Below are 18,303 nucleotides of genomic sequence, written 5' to 3'. Positions count from 1 at the left end.
CATCAATCATCTCGGAGATTTCATTCAGATTTAAAGAAACCCCAACTCACTCATCTCTTTAATGTATTAATCAATAAAATTTGCTAATTAACCCTATTTCCTAATGAACTTTTAATTAATTAATGAATAATTCTCTACAGTACCCAGAATGGAGATATATATCTATAACTGTAAAGTACAATTATATTTTCACATTGCTCTTTTTTATGCTATACTTCTGTTAATTCAACCTGACTACATGTTTTCTTTTTAGTAATCACATCATATGATTAGCTTGTACTGAATTTTTGGTCAACTGAAACTCTATATATGTCTTTAACATGAATTGCTATTGAAATTGATCTTTCCCCATCCTATGCTTATACCATTTATTTTTTGAAGAATGGTTAAAATAGTTATTAATGTCTTGCATATATAATCATAAACATTAACTTCTACTGGACCTTCAGGTTTAAATGTACTCATTTTTAGCATTTATATTTTATTCTGCATATGTTCTTTACAGTATTGAAACCCAAGCATTTTCAGAGATTAATTAATTAATTATTGTTACTAGTATAATGAAATCAGCAAATTGTTAAAATTAAAATGGGCTTGAGTGGCTCCTATTCTACTAGGAAGAAAAACTGAAGTGAATCAGACTTTGAAAGGGATTATAAAAGCCATCTGCTCTGATATTACAGTTACAGCTGACCCTCAGAAAGTGTCCAATATTATCTGCTTTGGCACCTGTTTAGATTAAATGCTCACTAAACAAGTTCACCTTGATCTTTCAAATAAAGTCCAAAGTAATCTAGGGAATATAACTTGACACAGATCTAAACCAAGGGCATTTCCATTTAGGGAAAGAAGAATAAAACCCGACTTTATAGACTATTAACATAATCAGAAGTACCACAAACATTTATTAACATACAGCTATGGCAAACAGAGTTTACTCTGAGCAGGGGCAAACTCACTGCTCAGTCATTAACAATAGCTTCCCAGTGACACACAGAGATCTCCCCACTCTGACTTTGTCTGGCAAAATCCGGGTAATGGTAACTTTCTTTCTTTTCCTAGTCTCTACAGCTTTCAATGCCTCTTTCCTAATGAAGCTGCAGAGGCAGAACCAGAAAAAAGAAGTGAAGAAGCTCCCTCGGATGAAGGTACTCCTCAAGCATCTGACACTAGCCAACCTGCTGGAAACTGTGATTGTTATGCCATTAGATGGCATATGGAATGTGACTGTGCAGTGGTATGCTGGGGAATTCTTATGCAAAGTTCTCAGCTATCTAAAGCTTTTCTCCATGTATGCTCCTGCCTTCATGATGGTAGTGATCAGCCTGGATAGATTCTTGGCCATCACCAGACCTCTGGCTGTGAAGAGCAACACAAAGGTTGGACAGTCTATGATTGGTATAGCTTGGTTGCTCAGTGTTGTCTTTGCTGGGCCACAGGTAAGCATCTCTTTTTGTTGGAGTAATGGAGTTTATTGAGATACATTTTATTTTTCCTTACCTAATGTTTAGAAAAGGCCATTTCAACTTTTAAAGTTTGCCTCAATTTCCTTTAATACCCTACTCATCAGAGTATAATTAATTAACTATTGGTCAATCAATTAATTGATAATAATAGCTAACATTTATATAAAGTTTGAAAACTGCTTTTGCATATACTATATAATTTGATCCTTATAATAATCCTGTGAAGTTGGTCCTATTGTAATCCTTATTTTGCAGTTGAAGAAACTGAGACTGAAAGAGTTTAAATAACTTGTACAGAATCACATAGCTAGTGTTTGAGATATAACATTGATATTTGGGTAAATATCTTGATACATAGATAGATTAGAAACTATAATTTAAGGAGTTCCCAAGAGTATAAGATTCATACATAGGAAGAAAAATGTTATAATATGATTTATCAATTGGAGCATCTCCATCTATCTACATGTAAACTTTGAGTGCCACTGGGAACAGCAATGACTTCATGTTTTTAGCTAGCCAGGGTTGACTTAAAAAAGAAAAAAATAAAAGGCAAGTTTGTTGACTTTGCTGACAGTAGGCAAGGATTTGACTATATGAAGAGAAATGGCTCAAGATGGTAATGTTTCTACTTGCTACAGAGATTAAGGTTAAATTCTGAGGTTCTAACTAATTAATTGACCAGAAGAATGAGATAATGGCACAAGGGCCATTATGGTCAAGTAATCTGAATTCTTCTGGGAAATAGTGAAAAATAGTAAATATCCCTAAGGGCAAATTGTGTCTGCTCTCTTTTATACTCTAATGATCCCAGGATGTGGACCAAAGATGAGCTAACCAGGATGTTCCCTATATAAACTACCTTTCTGTAGGGTCCAATTTGAGAGTCATGAACTTCCCTGGCTATACAAAAGTTTTTCTTAAGAAAGAGGGAGGCAGTCTGATATTTAAAGAGTTGAATGAAATTAGAATCAGGGTTTTCTTACTTTGCTTTAATTTATTCTCCTAGGCAAATCTAATTACTAAATTTACCCTAAGACAGTAAGGACAGATAATCCTTCAAGAATCAATTGTAAGTGTTCATTGGAAGACAAAGAATAAAATCATTTTATTTCCTTGAGAAAGCAAAATACAAATGCAGACATCATCATTACTACCTCTACAATTGAATATGCAAGAAAAGGTCAAGTAAACTTGTCCCCTTTAAGTAGCATATAAGAGGGTTTATTTAATGTAAAAGTTGAGTCTTCATTTGAAGTCAGATCTTGAAATTTCCTAGGTCTTTATTTCTGCAAAGATGCCACTGTAACATGTAAGTTGATTAGTTTTGATGCAGAAAAAAAATTGAAATATTTGTTGGACACCAGGTAAATGATGTCCTTCTTGCTTGAAGTCTATGATTCTATATGCCCAAAAGTCAGCTAGGTACTGAAGGGATATAGATGAAAGATAGGATATAATCTTTGTGCTCAATAAATTTACAATTTAATTGAGGATCAAAGAATAATATACATGCAAAAATTAGAAGAAAATTAAGTATAAAACTACATGGTGCTGACATTTAGTGTAATAGAAGTTCAGAGTAAACACAGATCAATGATTGTCAAGAATAATCAGGGCTGGCTTCAAGGAAGAGATGGTATAAAATGGGTTTTGAAGATTTTAAGGAAAACAAAAAAGATGAGAGCTTTCCAGATAGAAGAAAGAGACATAGTGCTCTTTAGAGAAGAGCCAGAAAAGTCTCATGGCTAGCATAGAGGATTCACTTGAGGTGATGGTAGAAAACAAGACTGGATAAAATTGGACCAAATAACAGATGAATGAGGAGGAAAAGGAATAGACCAAATGTGATAAGCATCAGAGAGTCATTATAAATTCTCTTTCAGGGGAATAATGTTATGAAAGTGATGCTTTAGAAGGACAGGATTGGCAATATAGTCAATAAGCCAGTATTTTTTAAGTTTTGTTCTAAAGGAGTAGCTTTGCAAAAAAGCAAGAAGCAAAGAGATCCCACAGAGCAATGACAGGGCTAACATTCCAGAGCTCTCAGGAGGTGAGGAATTGAACATAGAGGCAGTTGCTGGCAGTTGGTGGACACTGGGGGAGTGAAAGGCTGCTTTTTCTTTAGCTGTCAGGATAACCCAAAGGGTAGCTGTCTGGTTTTCTGGGGTAGACCCAGAGAGCCATTGGTTGCCTCTTTCTTTGCCTGTCCTGATATTCTGCTTGTTTCTACTGCTGCTGCTACAAAGAAATGGATTTCTGTTGCTGGTGAAATCTTGCTGGGACTGCTGTTTGAATCAAAGAAAGGACTCCAGTGTTGTGAAATTTCTTTGGACCCTTTTGTCCTTGCCCCTACCAATCCCTTCCTAACTTTAATTAATACTCAAATTTGTTAGGTTAGCATAATTATAGAAAGTTTTAGGGTTTTAAATATCTGTTGTGGATTAGAAGTAAATTATTCCCTGATCCCCTTCCCTTCTCCCTTTAGCTAATTAAACCTTTTAATTTTATGTGTGTGTATGTGTGTGTGTGTGTGTGTGTATAAATATAGCTATTTTGAATCCCTTCTTTTAACCCACATATAACATTTGGTGAGCCAGGTAGGAGTACTCATCTAAAGGGGTCTTAGTTCCTATAATCCTTTCTTTTAACCCACATATAACAGTATCCACTATGCTCAAAGCAAAGGCAGCTAGGTGGTACAGTAAATAGAGCACAGGGCCTAGTCAGGAAGTCCTAATTTCAAATAGAGCCTCAGACACATACTATTTGTGTTACCCTGGGCAAAACACTTAACTATTTGCCTCAGTTTCTTCATCTGTAAAATGAACTGGAGAAGGATATGGCAATCCACTCCAGTATCTTTGCCCAAAAAATCTAAGTGGAGTCACAGAATCAGACATGACTAAAACAACTAAACAACACATACACAAAACATTGTGCTAGGGACTAGGAATACAAGGACAAATATGAAAAATAATCCTTTTCCTCAAGGTACTTAAATTCTACTGAGATACAAAATTAAATGGAGAAGAAAAAGAAAAGGGAAGGGATTGTCTAGGGAATTATTGTAGTAATTTAATAAAAGCTGGAATAGAAATTAAGAAGAAAAAATTTTCCTAAAAATAAAAAACCAGGAAGATTTATTAATAGGTTGACTATATAAATAAAAGACGAGAAAACTAAAGATGACTCTAAAGTTAATAACTTTGGAAACTAGGTAAATGGTGACATATCTGAATCAAATAAAGGAAGTTGAACAGGGAAGCTAATTTGGAGGAAGAAGAAAAAATGAAGAATGTGTTTGAAAACAAACCGAACTTCCTGTCACTGTTAAATATTCAAGCATAGATATCCCGTAGCCAGTTGGAAATATAAGATTAGTGTACAATTAAAATTTCAAATCTAAACAAAAATATATAACTAATTTATGATGTTATTAAGATATACCATGTAACCACAAAAAAAGGCCAGGTTCTCTGTTTTCTCTGTATACATGTGTGTGTGAGTGTGTATGTGTGTATGTATGTATACATACGTATACATATATTCATAGATAAATAACAGGAACTTAGTAATCATGTCAGTCTGGTTTGTACAAAAAAAAAAGGGAGAAATGGCCCTTCTGTAGATAAAAACTAAATTTTAATAGCATTCATCATACACTGGCACTTCTCTACTTCAGAAAATGCAAGATCTTATCAAAATAGATTCTCCTTTCATCAGCACATAGCAATATATCCACATCTTCTCATTTTGGGATTCTTTCAGAAGAAATTATTGTGATTACCTGTATACCTACAAAGATTATCTACACAAAGAGTAGGAGGCTTTCCCCTAATTCTTTTGTTATTTAATGAATATCAATATGCCTTTGGGCTGTCAGTCTGTTCTCCCTCACCTTTGCAATATGACTACTTCGTCTCTAATTTTTTCCTTTTGTTTTGCTTCATTTTTTATGGCATACTATCCAAAAATCATGTCTCTATTGCTCTAGTCTGAAGTCAGTATGAGGGGAAAAGATCAGAGTTAATGATCAGGGTGGGATACTGGACACATAGAAAATACTATTTATATCTATTCTTGTCTAAAGTCTTTCCCAAAGGACTTCTATGTCAAATATTGACATAATCATCACCACTTAAGTGAGTTGATCAAAAAATCTTCATGTGTTGAAAAGATGACTTACATGTTCAAAAATCTTAATGGCAAAAAAGAAAAGAAGTAAACTGATTTTCTAATTTAGTAACATACGAACTAAGAATTCAACTGATCTTTCCCTAGGAATTTTATCTTAATTTTTAAAGACTATAGTTCTTGGTTGAATAAGGAAAAATACTTTGGTTAAAAGTCAAATCTGCCTTTATCAAAGGTAGTTAATCAAAGAAATTTCAGTTATATGGCTCAGTTCAGGAAGCAGAAGATAAAGAAAGCTTATTTGTAAACTATGACATATAACCAATATACCTGGTTTCTTAACCACATTCTTTGACTCTGCCATCTTCTCAGATGATTTATTTGTGACTGAAATAACTATCTAAACTTTTTTCTTTAATATCAGTATTTGTTGTCTATTACTTATATAGTATGTTGTATTTTTAAAGACAGATAAATTGGGATTGTAGCAACAATGGACTGGGAATTTGGGATGTGTATTTATTCTTTGTCTTGATCTCACTAAATTAGGATTGCAGAAACATAAAAAAAATAACTACTTCCCAGATTTTCAAACTTCCCACACCCAACAAGCCCCAAAATATATCTATATTTTGGTGGTGACTTTAAATGGTTTTATGGTTTCAGAAATCTCAGAAGTCTTTAGCTTTAGAAAATTGTGGTGAACCAAATTTAGAAACATTGAGTAGGAGAATGAATAGTTGACTATGAAAAAAGACAATATAATAAAGGCTATATATATCTCAAAATTTATAATCAATGATAAAGAAATTTGGCCAACCCAGTACATGCCATTATACTTACTACCCAGGTTGCATCTATCCCACTCACTCTGAAAGCAAGGAAATAAGAAGATAACAACTGGGTTCTTAGTAGTACAATTCCCAAGAATGGTGTTTTTTAAAACAGTCATTGAGTCTCAGGTAAGGATCTGACTTAAAACAATTGGATGTTAGGCTGTAACTACATGATGAAGGATGAAAAACTTCCTGAATAAAGGGTATACTTCAAAATTAGATCTCTTAAAATTAGTCATTTTAAAATCACAAGATCCCCATAGAAGCAGATACTTTTAGAAATATTTCATTAATTAGTTTAATTTATGTTGACAGGAAGTATTACCTATTGACAGCTTTAAATATCAGCCCTAACTTAAGCCTGAGGCAAGATATGAGTCATTCAATAGTATTTGAACTAAAGATATGTGAAAAAATGTTTTTGTGGAGTTTACCTGGCTCATCAGGGTGACAGTTAAAGGAACACTTTGTTACACAAAGACCAATTAAAGGAACATCTCTTGCATTTATTTCCTTTCTACTCATTTAACTATCCCTCTAATTCAGGCCATCACCTCTTACCCATAAAAAGTACCTGAAAAAGTCTCCCTGCTTCAGTCTCTCCCCTCCACTTTTTAATACATTCTCTACAAAGTTCTGATTATGTCAACCTCCTCAAAAACAAAACAAAACAAAATAACCCTGCAGTACGGTACATGAATCTGATGTCACCATAAGAAAAGATGAATATTAAGGAATTCATAGAAATATGGGAAGATGAACACAGAATCCTGGGAACAATATGCAAATAAAAATAATACTAAAAGGAAGTTGAATTCAGATCGAATTGTGAAACATATTTGCCTCTTCTTTTAAGAGAGATGGGGATTGTCATTATAGAATGATCCAGTTCCAGATGCAATGGCAATCAATCAGTTTTGATTGCCAGTTTTGCTTTGTGATAAAAGAGAGTTCTCTGCATGGGAGAGCATTAAGGGACGTATTATTTGTAACAGTGGAATAAAAACCAAAAGATATCACTATTTCTTTTTTAATTTGGTAGTAGTACCTCAGCACAAATACAAGTCCTTATCCTGGTGCATATGTCCTCCCCAATAGATTCCTACCTGTCACTCCATCCTTATTTTCCATAATTGCTCTTCAAAAAGTATAGAGAACTCTGACTCTTGTTTTATTCCATAATCCAACTCTCAATAACCATCTTCAAACTTTATAATGTATCCTATCCTCATGTTGTCTTCCTTAAAGGTTCAGCTTTGGTACCACTTCCACCATTAAGTTTTCCCCAATCACACACCTCTGCCTCCCTCCCCAATTAGAGTATTCTAATTCTTCAATTTTCCCTATACTGTATTTATTTCTTCCTATGTTGAAACAAATCATATCCCTAATGTCCAGTAGAACATGATCTCCTTAAAGGCAGGGACCATTTTCTTTGTGTTTTTGTACTCTTTCTGCATATAACAGTGGCTTACATAGACACGAAAGGAAAGGAAGGAAGGAAGGAAGGAAGGAAGGAAGAAAGGAAGGAAGGAAGGAAGGAAGGAAGGAAGGAAGGAAGGAAGGAAGGAAGGAAGGAAGGAAGGAAGGAAGGAAGGAAGGAAGGAAGGAAGGAAGGAAGGAAGGAAGGAAGGAAGGAAAAAGATTTCTGTTATTGAGGAAGGTTAGAAGGAAGGGACCAATACTGATGGTTATGGGTTCAGGGAATAAAGGAAAAAGAAAGATGAAAAAATTAAGTGAAATTTGACTAAGATACTTTCAGGGTTGCCACAAGCTGGACAGACAGCTCCCTAGCCTCACTTAACAGAAACTACATAAATTTTGACCCAAAACACTGGTTTTGAAGTCAAAAGACCTGGGTTTAAATAACAGCTCTGCTACATATCACTTAGACTATTTTTTTAAAACTTTGCTTTCTGTGTTAGAATCCATACTAAGGGGAAGGGTCCAAAGAAGAAGAGCAGTAAGGACTAAGCAATTGAAATTAAATGACTTGCTCAGGGTCATATATATGATATCTGTTTTCAAGCTAAGAAGTATCTGAGGTGACATTTAAACCCAGGCCCTCCCCAGAACTGCCTCTCTAGCTATTAAACCATTTAGCTCCCCCTACTTATATCATCTTTTAGTACATCACAACTACTCTGGGCCTCATTTCTCTTACCTGTAAATTGAAGGTGTTGGACCAGAAAGTCCTGAAGCCCTTTCTAAAACTATGATCCAATGACCTTAAGGTGGGACACACACACACACACACACACTCACTCACTCACTCACTCACTCATTCACTCACTTACATCCACAAGCACAAGGAAGGGGAAAAGATTCCTTCCTTCCAGCTCTAAATCTCTGACCCTATAATTGAAACTGGTCTATGTCATTACCCACTAAACTCAGTGTTTTCATCCTGTCTCAGTGCTTTTGTTCAGTATTCATCTTCACCTCATCTTCTCAGAATCCTTAGTTTCTTCCAAGACTCAACTCACATATCACCTTCTACTTGAAGCATTCACTGATCTTCCTATTTGAAAATATTCTTCCTCAAAAGAACTTCTATTTTCACCATATATGTTGTATCTCCACAGCTGAATGTCTTTCTTGAAGGTAGAGCACATAGCACATCATAGGTGCTTAGTAAATGCTTCTTAAAGTAAGTTTAATTGAACAGAAAAAAGGTGAAGCTGGTTTCAGCTAATGACACATTTTCTTCCCAGATTAGGGTGGAGAGAAGCAGAGAAAGGATCAGAATCACTGGAGTCTAACCATTAGATAACCTGTTCTTTTTCTCACCAGCATTTTCTTTCCCTATTCTCCTACCCTCTCTAAAAACAAAGTATTTGAAGAGGAATGGGAGTAAGAACCACAACTGCTTTCTCATGGAAGAATTAAGACAGAGAATAAGGGGAAAGGGCAGAAAGTCTACTGAATCCCTATAACAGGAGAAAGGGTGGGGAGTATATTGAATCCCTAAAATAACAATCCACAGGTTAGCAATGAGAAGCAATCTGGAATAGTGGTTAGTGAGTCAGTGTTTAAGGCAAAAAAAAAAAGAAAAAGCCTTGGCTTCAAGCCCCATTTCTAATACATAGCACTTAGATAACCATGGACAAGTCTCTTAAACCTAATGCTATAGGCAACTTTGTAAGACAATAAATTGCAGAGAATATTCCAACCTACAGGAGAGTAGGGTAGTTTTTTATGCCAATAACGTCACAGATCCAGTTCCTATCCCCATTCCTATGGGAAGCAAAGGCTCCAACAACAGAAAATGGGCTTTAAGTATCTGCCTATGACTATCACAACATTACATAATCCCTCCCATCCAAAGAAAGCAAAAGAATTCAGTATTTTATTATCTAAAAATCTGGGGGGGAAATAATTTCTGAAGAAAAACAACAATAGTAAATCAGATAAGAAGAATAATGCCTTGAAGAAAATATTTGTAATCAATACAGCCGATAAAATCTTATCTAAAATATAGAAGGAACGAACAAACGAACGAATGAACAAAGGAACAAAAGAAGGAACGAAGGAAGGAAGGGGAAAAAAGCCATCTGGATGAAGTGTCACCCATTTTCCTTCTTGATGTTTTAACACTAATATTGTGATCACTGGACTCCCTCTAGTGGGTTACATTAGTAATTGATTTTTTTGTTTTGTTAAAAAGGTGTTAAAAAGGTGTTTAAAAAGGTCTGATCTTTTGTGTTTTTATTTTAAAGTCATAAATTAGGACTTGGATGGTAGAAAAACAAAAATTATACTCTGGGCCTGTTTCCTCTTCTATAAAATAAAAGTGTTACATCTCTAAGGTTCCCTTCCAGCTTTAAGTTTATGATCCTAGAAGTATAAAAAAACTTTGACATCCAATTAAAAATTGGTATTAGGTGTTAGTTTAAAAGGAGTTCAAGGGCAAGTGTGAATGTGCATTGATTTGGCATACTTTTCAAAACAAAAGCATTGGCCAAAAAGAAAGAAAGAAACTTACAAGAAAGTCAAGAGGGGGCAGCGAGGTGGCTCAGTATATTGAGAGCCGGGCCTAGAGATGGGAAGTCCTAGGTTCAAATTTGGCCTCAGATACTTTCTAGCTGTGTGACCCTGGGCAAGTCACTTAACCCCCATTGCCTACCCCTTATCACTCTTCTGCCTTGGAGTCAATTGACTGAAAGAAAGCCAAGAACTATTAAACTATTAAAAAGAATAGGTACAAGTTCTTTGATTTCATTGGTATAAGGAACTCCTTTCTATGTGAAGAAACCCCTCTACTAAAGCCAACTAATTGTCTTAGAGAGTTTTCTAGATCATTTAAAAGTTCATTTCCTTTTATCAATAATATGGAAATAGGTCTTGATCAATGACACATATAAAACCCAGTGGAATTGTGCATTGGCTATGGGAGGGGGTGGGAGGAGAGGAGGGAAGCAATATGAATCATGTAAATATGGAAAATTTTTCTGAATCAATTAAATAAAATTTAAAAAAGAGAAATCTGGATGCTAAAAAAAAAAACAAAAAACGTTCTTTTGCTTGCCTGGGATCACATAGCCAATATGTGTCAGTAGTGGGACTTACTCTGATCCCTCTTGGCTTTTAGACCAGCTCTCTATCTTTTAGATATTAGACATACAGCATATTAAATATTTTCCATATAAAAAGAAAACAAATCTGAGATTCTCCAGAAATTTTAAAATTAGTGCCAGACCTCCCATACAGTAGCTTTAAAAAAATCACTATGTATATAAAATTGGAAATGAGCAAAAGATGGCATGACTAAGGAAACAAAGGTTGGTCTTCTGAGCATATCAATTTATTAAGCAATCCATGCCAACTGCCAAACAAATCAGGACAAAGTCCTTTCCTCAATTTAGGGCTAGGCCCCAAATACATGGGGAGACAGGCTTTTATACATTAAAAACAATTAATCATATAAGGCCAATTAATTAAAAGGAATCAATACAATATTTGGTAAAATGATTGGATGAAAGATTAGAGACTTCTCAAATTAGGAGATTGAAAATGAACAGATACAATTCCCTGAATTTAGAAAAAAAAGGGGGGGGGAGGAGTCTTGCTCTTCTCCAAGTATTTATAAACAATCCAAGGAACTTGGAAACAATAGCTGATTGATGAACATGGCAACAATTACTAGATAAGACATAAAGGTTTCTTGAGATATACAAGTATGAAAAAAGTCCTTATATCAATTTTAAGATCTAACTACATTTCTGGTCAACATAACTTAAGTCTTTGAATAGCAAGTACAAGTGGTCCACTTTCCTAGCTACACTGAGCTAGGTTCAAATAATGCCATAAGGTTTCTCCCAATTCCCACATTTGAATAAGTTTCTCACAAGACAGAATTTAGACTAGGGCCATAACTGAATAGAAAGGAAACTGAGCTAGCTGGAACTGAGTCACAAAATGGAATAAGTATGATTCACTCAGTTCTCACAATTAACATTTGCTGTCCTAATCCCCTCAATTCCTTAATTTTCTTACAATATCTTGCTTCCTCTATTCCTTCTTCTCTTTCTGGTGAGTGTGCATAGTTCTGTCTGCAAAGTCTATCCCTACTCTAATTCATGTTCCATTTAGCCACCAAAATTATTTTCCTAAAGCAAAAGTCTGATCGTGTCAATATACTCCATTCAATTTACTCCAATGGTTTTCTTTTACCTTTAGCATAAAATATAAAATGCTCTGTTTGGCATTCGAAACCCTTTGAAACCTACCCAACTTCTAACTTTATAATATTCTTATCCCTTACTCCCTGACACATTCATAAATACAATGAAACTGACTTCCTGGCTATTCCATGAAGAAGATACCCCCTTATTCAGCCCTGGACATTTTCATTGATTGCCCTGCATGCTTAGAATGTTCTCCATATTCTGTTCTGACTACTGAGCTTACTGGTTTCCTTGAAATTCCAATTAAAATTCCACTTTCATAAGAATCCTTTCCCGACCCCTCCAGTCCAGGGCCTTCTTCCTGTTAACTGCTTTCTGTTTATTCTGTATATATATAGCTTGCTTCATATATGTTTACTACTTGTTTCCTACCCTGTTAGATTGTGAGCTCCTTGAGGGTAGGAAGTATCTTTGGCCTTTTTTTTTTATTCCCAGCACTTAGTACAGTACCTGGCATATAGTAAGTGTTTAATAAATATTTATTGATTATTGGTAGAGGCAGTTAGTAGTACAGTAGATAAATCACTTGCTCTGGTGTCAGTAACCTCAGCCTCATTAGCTATATCACCTTGGGTAATTCACTTAATCTGTTTGCCTCGGTTTCCTCAATTTTAAAATGTAAATAATACTAGTACCTACTTTGAAGGGTTGTGAAGATCAAATAAGTTGGGGGCCACTGGACATCTCAGTGTATTGAGAGCCAGGACTAGAGATAGGAGGTCTTAGGTTCAAATCTGGCCTCAGAAACTATAAAAATTAAATTAGTCTCTAGTAATAGAAATATTATATTTTATGAGGTTTATTAAGGATTATTAGAAATCAAGGAATAAAGAATATAGAAACAAGAAAACCACATGCCTAGGGCTGATTAGCCTATTCAACACCCCGCCTCCCCTAGCTTACTCACTACATCCTTGCAAATGGAAGAGGGTGAAGTAGGCATTGCTGTCAGTTAAATATTCCTTGTGATCTCACCCAGGTGGAGACTCAGGTGAGATTATAGGGAATTCTGGGAAATACCAAGGACTTCTGGGGATTGAAGTCTAGGGTTCAAATTTCCATTTTATAATACTTCCTGGCTATGTGACCCTGGGCAAGTCACTTAACCCTCATTGCCTAGTCATTATTACTCTTCTACCTTGGAACCAATATATAGTATTGATTCTAAAGTAGAAGGTAAGAGTTTAATTTTTAAAAAAATCAAATAAGTAACATTTATATTCTTTTTAAAGCACTTAGCACTGTGTTTAGTGCATAGTAGGTGCTATATACATGCTTATTCCACTCTCCTCACCATCTCTTTCCTGGTGGCATAAGTGTTAAGAGGGGGTGCTCTAAGAATCTCTATTTCAGGGTAGATGCTCATGTTCTCACAATTTAATAATATGGAGTTTTTTGAGTGAAAAACAACAGCAACAACTATGGATATGAATAGGAAGATTAGAAACCATCACAAATGGGGTCAGAACAAATGAAGAACAGAAAACAATTTGACAATCTGACATTTTCGAAAACTGCTTACAAATTGAATTTACTTATAACAGTTGGTTCCATGCACTTTAAAAATGCCAAACTAGAAAATTATCTTAGTTATATTTATTTATACATTTCTCCAACTTACTGGGTTTTCCTTCCCTAAACCCAAAAATAACATTAATGGCATTTTGATAGCACTTTAAGATTTATAAATCACTTTATATACATTATCTCATTTGATCCTCACAACAACCTTATAGGTGTTGTAATTGGTACTACATTTTACAGATGAGAAAAGGGAGTCCTGTGGAGATGTTGTAACTTCGAGATGGTCATAAAGGTAATAGTTACAAGAGTAGAGCTAAGGTCTCTGAGGCCCAGCCTCATTTTGATGCCTTGTGAATGGATTATATGAGCACCTTATTACCAACCCTGAGGGATCTGGAGGCACTTTGCTTTGTTCCACATAATCACAAGGAATTTTGTTTGAGCAGGTTGGAATTCAATTTTAAATAGTCTTCCTAATTATTATCATTTATGCCAGTCTCAGCTTCTAAATTTCAATAGATACCTGCCAAGTTCCCAAAACTTATTCACAATTACCCTTCAACTTCTTTTAAGATAACATCAAGGAGTCATTTTAAAATGAATGTTAATCATCTGTGGAGTTAATTTTAACAAGTGCATTTTAAAATTGTGACGCAGCCAAGTGTCAATGGAGAGAAATGGGCCCAGATTCAGGAAGACATGGGTTCAAATGTGGCCCCAGACATTTACCAGCTGTATGACCCTGGAAAAGTCATTTAATACTGTTTGCTTCAGTTCTCTTATCCATAAAATGAGCTGGAGAAAGAAACGGCAAGCCACTTTAGTATCTTTGCCAAGAAATTCCCAAATGGGGTCACAAATACTCAGATATGACTGAAAAAATTATGAATAACAAACATATGACACTATAGAAATCTTTCAGAAAAAAAAATGTAACCTGGGAACACAGGACCATATTTTATTTTTTATTCCCTTCTACAGTTATACATTTTCAGGATGATCTATATAGTGGATATCTCCGGACAGAGAGCAATTTTTTCTCAATGTGTGACACACGGCAGTTTTCCAGAGTGGTGGCAGGAGGCCTTCTATAACCTCTTGACCTTCAGCTGCCTCTTCATCTTTCCTCTTCTCATCGTGCTGGTCTGCAATGCTAAGATCATCTTCACCTTGACACAGGTCCTTCATCAGGATCCCCATAGTATGTACACTTTACATTTTTTTCTTTATCTCAAATACACAGTTGTGGAACAGGTATAGTTGAACAGTAGAATTGGGCAATGAAATCTTGTCCAGTTTCCTCACAGACAAAAACAGAGCCCTCCATGTGGCAGTTATTCCAGGATTTTTTTTTTCTGGCCATGATTATTTATGCCTCCAAGACAGCCCAAAGAGACTCAAATCACTTCAAAGTTACCTTCAGGGTATTTGCCCTCTGGATTGACTGTGAAGTCTCCATTCCTGGGAAGTTTTCCAAATTGGACAGATTTCTAGAAATAATCCAAATATTACCTATAGCCTTGTAGGCAATAGCATCACTTGTAGAAAATTTCACATTCAAAGTTCTACATCTCAACAAAATAAGTTCTGCAGACTTGTATATAATAGAAAAATATTACTGAATGTATAATTTATCTACTGCTCCTGCAAACCCTATAATGATTATTTTTTGAAAGCTAGTATGTTAAAATATTTGTTGATTTATGAATAACTTTCTATGTGGTTCCAAGAAGACATTTTGCTGAGCAGTGAAATGATACATATTCTTGGTAATATTTTAACAGAAGATCATGTTTAAAAGAGTTTTGGAGAGACTAAACTACTCATTCTCAATACAAAATATTTTCGAAGAGTATTTTACTTTGGTATTTTGAGTCTAATGTCATAGCTTATTTGGGTACACTCCCCCAGCATCAACACACAAACATACCAGAAAATATAGTTTAATTTTCAAAGACAGTAAAAATTCAAAAATGTATTTTAATCAAAACCTTCTTACCTCTACCCTGTTCCACCATCTTCTCATTATGCTTGTCTGAAATGCAAGAATCATTTTCACCTTATCATAGGTTCCTCATCAAGATGGAGTTTTTCCTTTCATACTTTCAGTACCATAGAGGCTAAAGAAAGAAGGAAAGAATGGAATGAAAAAGGAAATGGGGATATTTCCTGTTTGCATATAGGAATAGAAAATGAAGAGATGGAGCACTACAGAGAAAGTTTGAAGCCAGTTGAGAGCTAGAGAATATTATAAGAACTTATTAACAAGCTAGCTCCTAAATTCATTGAGTCTGTTTTTTGGTTCTCAGGTTACATACCTGTGATGAAACAGATATATTTTTTCCTCTTTGTATTCCCTAATATCTTTTTATTTATTGTAGGAAAAAGAAATAGTTGCGTATATAGGCCAGAATAAGGATGCCAACTCAAGATACAAAAAGGTTAAATCTCACATCACTCGTCTCTTCAAAAAGTTTATACAGAATATCCATAGAGTTAAGACCAACATATCCTCTCTTTTGAATTGTCCTTTAGAGTGTTCAAGACTTCTGGACTCAATGCTGTCCTAAAAATTCTCTGTCAATGATTAGAAACAGGATAAATCTCCCAGGAGTCTTTCATAAGAGAGGGCAAGAAGTGATGAGTAGGGTAGAAAAGCTGTTGTCTTCATATTATTACTTACATAGGCTGACATGAAACATAATAAACTGATTACTACCTGACAAAAAGATGGCCTGTCTTAATAGACCTATTCAGAAATTAGTTTTGCAAGAATAAAATGCTAACTCATTAAAAAAGATATCCTCTGCTTATGTTTTCTTTTCACCAAATATTGATGGATAAGAAATTGTGAAAAAGATGTTTTCTTACATATAGGGATTATTTTCCTTTACTGTGAGAATTTTAGCCTTGAGTTATTGTTCTGAAATCATAAAATTGGGTCTAAAGTAGAAATGTGACTTCTATCACTGAAATTCAAGAGAATTTCAAAACTGTAGTCTGATATCTTTAAGGATTAAGACCTGTACTTAATGAAGGCAGCCTGACATTGTTAAAACAGGACATTGTATCCCAAAATATCATAATCTGCAATAGTTAAGTTTATTCTGACTTTGAAAATCATGTTACTGATAAAAGGTTCAGTGTAAAGAGAGCAGTGTGGTCAAACAGAAAATAAGTTTGGACAGGATCACAAATTTAACAATACTGTAAACATTGATCCTTTCCATATTTTATATGATAGGGAAAATGAGATGAAAAGAATTTTCCAAAATGGAGTATCAGTATTATTAGTATTAGTATTATTATTATTAAAAATAAGCTAGTGACCTCTTAGAAAGGTTTTTTTTTCTTTTGTCATTAACTGTGTTGTTTTAGATTGTATCTTATATCTTTCTGGGGTTTTTTTCTATTAGTGGAAATGAGGCATGCTTTTCTTTCTTTTTTTAATAGAACTTCAACTGAATCGATCAAAGAACAATATCCCAAGAGCACGTTTGAGGACATTAAAGATGACTGTAGCTTTTGCCACTTTATTTACTGTCTGCTGGACTCCCTATTATGTTTTGGGAATCTGGTATTGGTTTGATCCAGAAATGCTAAACAGGGTATCTGATCCAGTAAGTCATTTCTTCTTTCTTTTTGGTTTATTAAATCCATGCTTTGATCCACTTATCTATGGATATTTCTCTCTATAGTTTTGTTTATGTGTACAAGAAGATACAGTGAAAAGAGAGAAGCAATAACCATGATAAACAAGAATAACAAACTTTAGGAATACAGCATATTCATATACTAATACAGCTTTCTTTACAAATCATTCATCCTTCCCTTTTCCTTCTGGAGGGCTCTTTCTCAGAGTCCCAATTAAAGGAACTTTTAGTTCTATATATCCTGACCTGTTAGAAGAAGAAAGGAAAGAAAATAGAATAAACATTTATATATCATCTACTATGTGCCAGGAATTGTGTCAAGGGCTTTTTACAGATAATACCCCATTTGATCCTCATTGAAGTATTTTATTCCTCCAATTATACTGAGAGATAAAAGATTATCATTCGGGTTATATTCTCCCCTTCTGGAAGATGATAATATCTTGCAAATAATCAATAGGTTCCATTCTCACTCTCATGCCCCAATACTATTGGTGAAATCAAATTTATGAATAGATAATTCATGATTCTAATAGATAACACAAATACATTTCTTTTTTTCTTTGAGCACAAGAAACATCTGTCTTTAGGCAAAAGATAAACTGTTTTTTTTTAAAAGATAAGCCATACTTTCCCAGCCTATCAAAACTATGCAAGGTTCTCTTCATTTTCATCAATAACATGCCACAGGGCAACAGAATATAATTTTACCTTCCTAAAGAATCATGACCTTATCATAAGTGAAAATAAAACATTTATTGGATTGCATAATCTACTAGAGCTATTAGCAATAATCAATAGGGTCCAAGAATAGTATGTCACTGAGAGAAAACAGTAAAATTATACTTTATTTTTATACATTTTTATACCATATCTAATATTACAGGTTTAGCTTGACCATCTTACTTCATAAAACAAAGAAATAAATCTACATATATACATGTATACATATATATGTATATATATATAAAAAACAAAAGGGCCAATAATTTATAGGCCA

The 18,303-nt window shown here is 34.5% G+C and overlaps 1 protein-coding gene across 1 annotated transcript; it reads left to right on the top strand.

Annotated features, from left to right (window-relative positions):
• Window positions 1–920: 920 nt before the first annotated feature.
• Window positions 921–17,597, top strand: GNRHR (gonadotropin releasing hormone receptor). Its single transcript, XM_001362252.3, has 3 exons — window positions 921–1,439; window positions 14,632–14,851; window positions 17,104–17,597. The coding sequence occupies exons 1-3, from the start codon at window positions 921–923 to the stop codon at window positions 17,346–17,348; spliced, it is 984 nt and encodes a 327-aa protein (XP_001362289.1). The 3' UTR covers window positions 17,349–17,597.
• The last annotated feature ends 706 nt before the right edge of the window (window positions 17,598–18,303 follow it).

The sequence above is a fragment of the Monodelphis domestica genome, chromosome 6, assembly GCF_027887165.1.
Source record: "Monodelphis domestica isolate mMonDom1 chromosome 6, mMonDom1.pri, whole genome shotgun sequence".
NCBI classification, from domain to species: domain Eukaryota; kingdom Metazoa; phylum Chordata; class Mammalia; order Didelphimorphia; family Didelphidae; genus Monodelphis; species Monodelphis domestica.
Note: the sequence above shows the minus strand (reverse complement) of the source record. Positions and strands in the feature narration are given on the sequence as shown.

Coding starts and splice junctions, on each gene's coding strand:
- GNRHR (XM_001362252.3), top strand. CDS start 921: ATGGCAAACAGAGTTTACTCTGAGCAGGGGCAAACTCACTGCTCAGTC. Junction 1,440..14,631: donor TTGTCTTTGCTGGGCCACAG/GTAAGCATCTCT, acceptor TCCCTTCTACAG/TTATACATTTTCAGGATGAT. Junction 14,852..17,103: donor CCTTCATCAGGATCCCCATA/GTATGTACACTT, acceptor TTTTTTTAATAG/AACTTCAACTGAATCGATCA.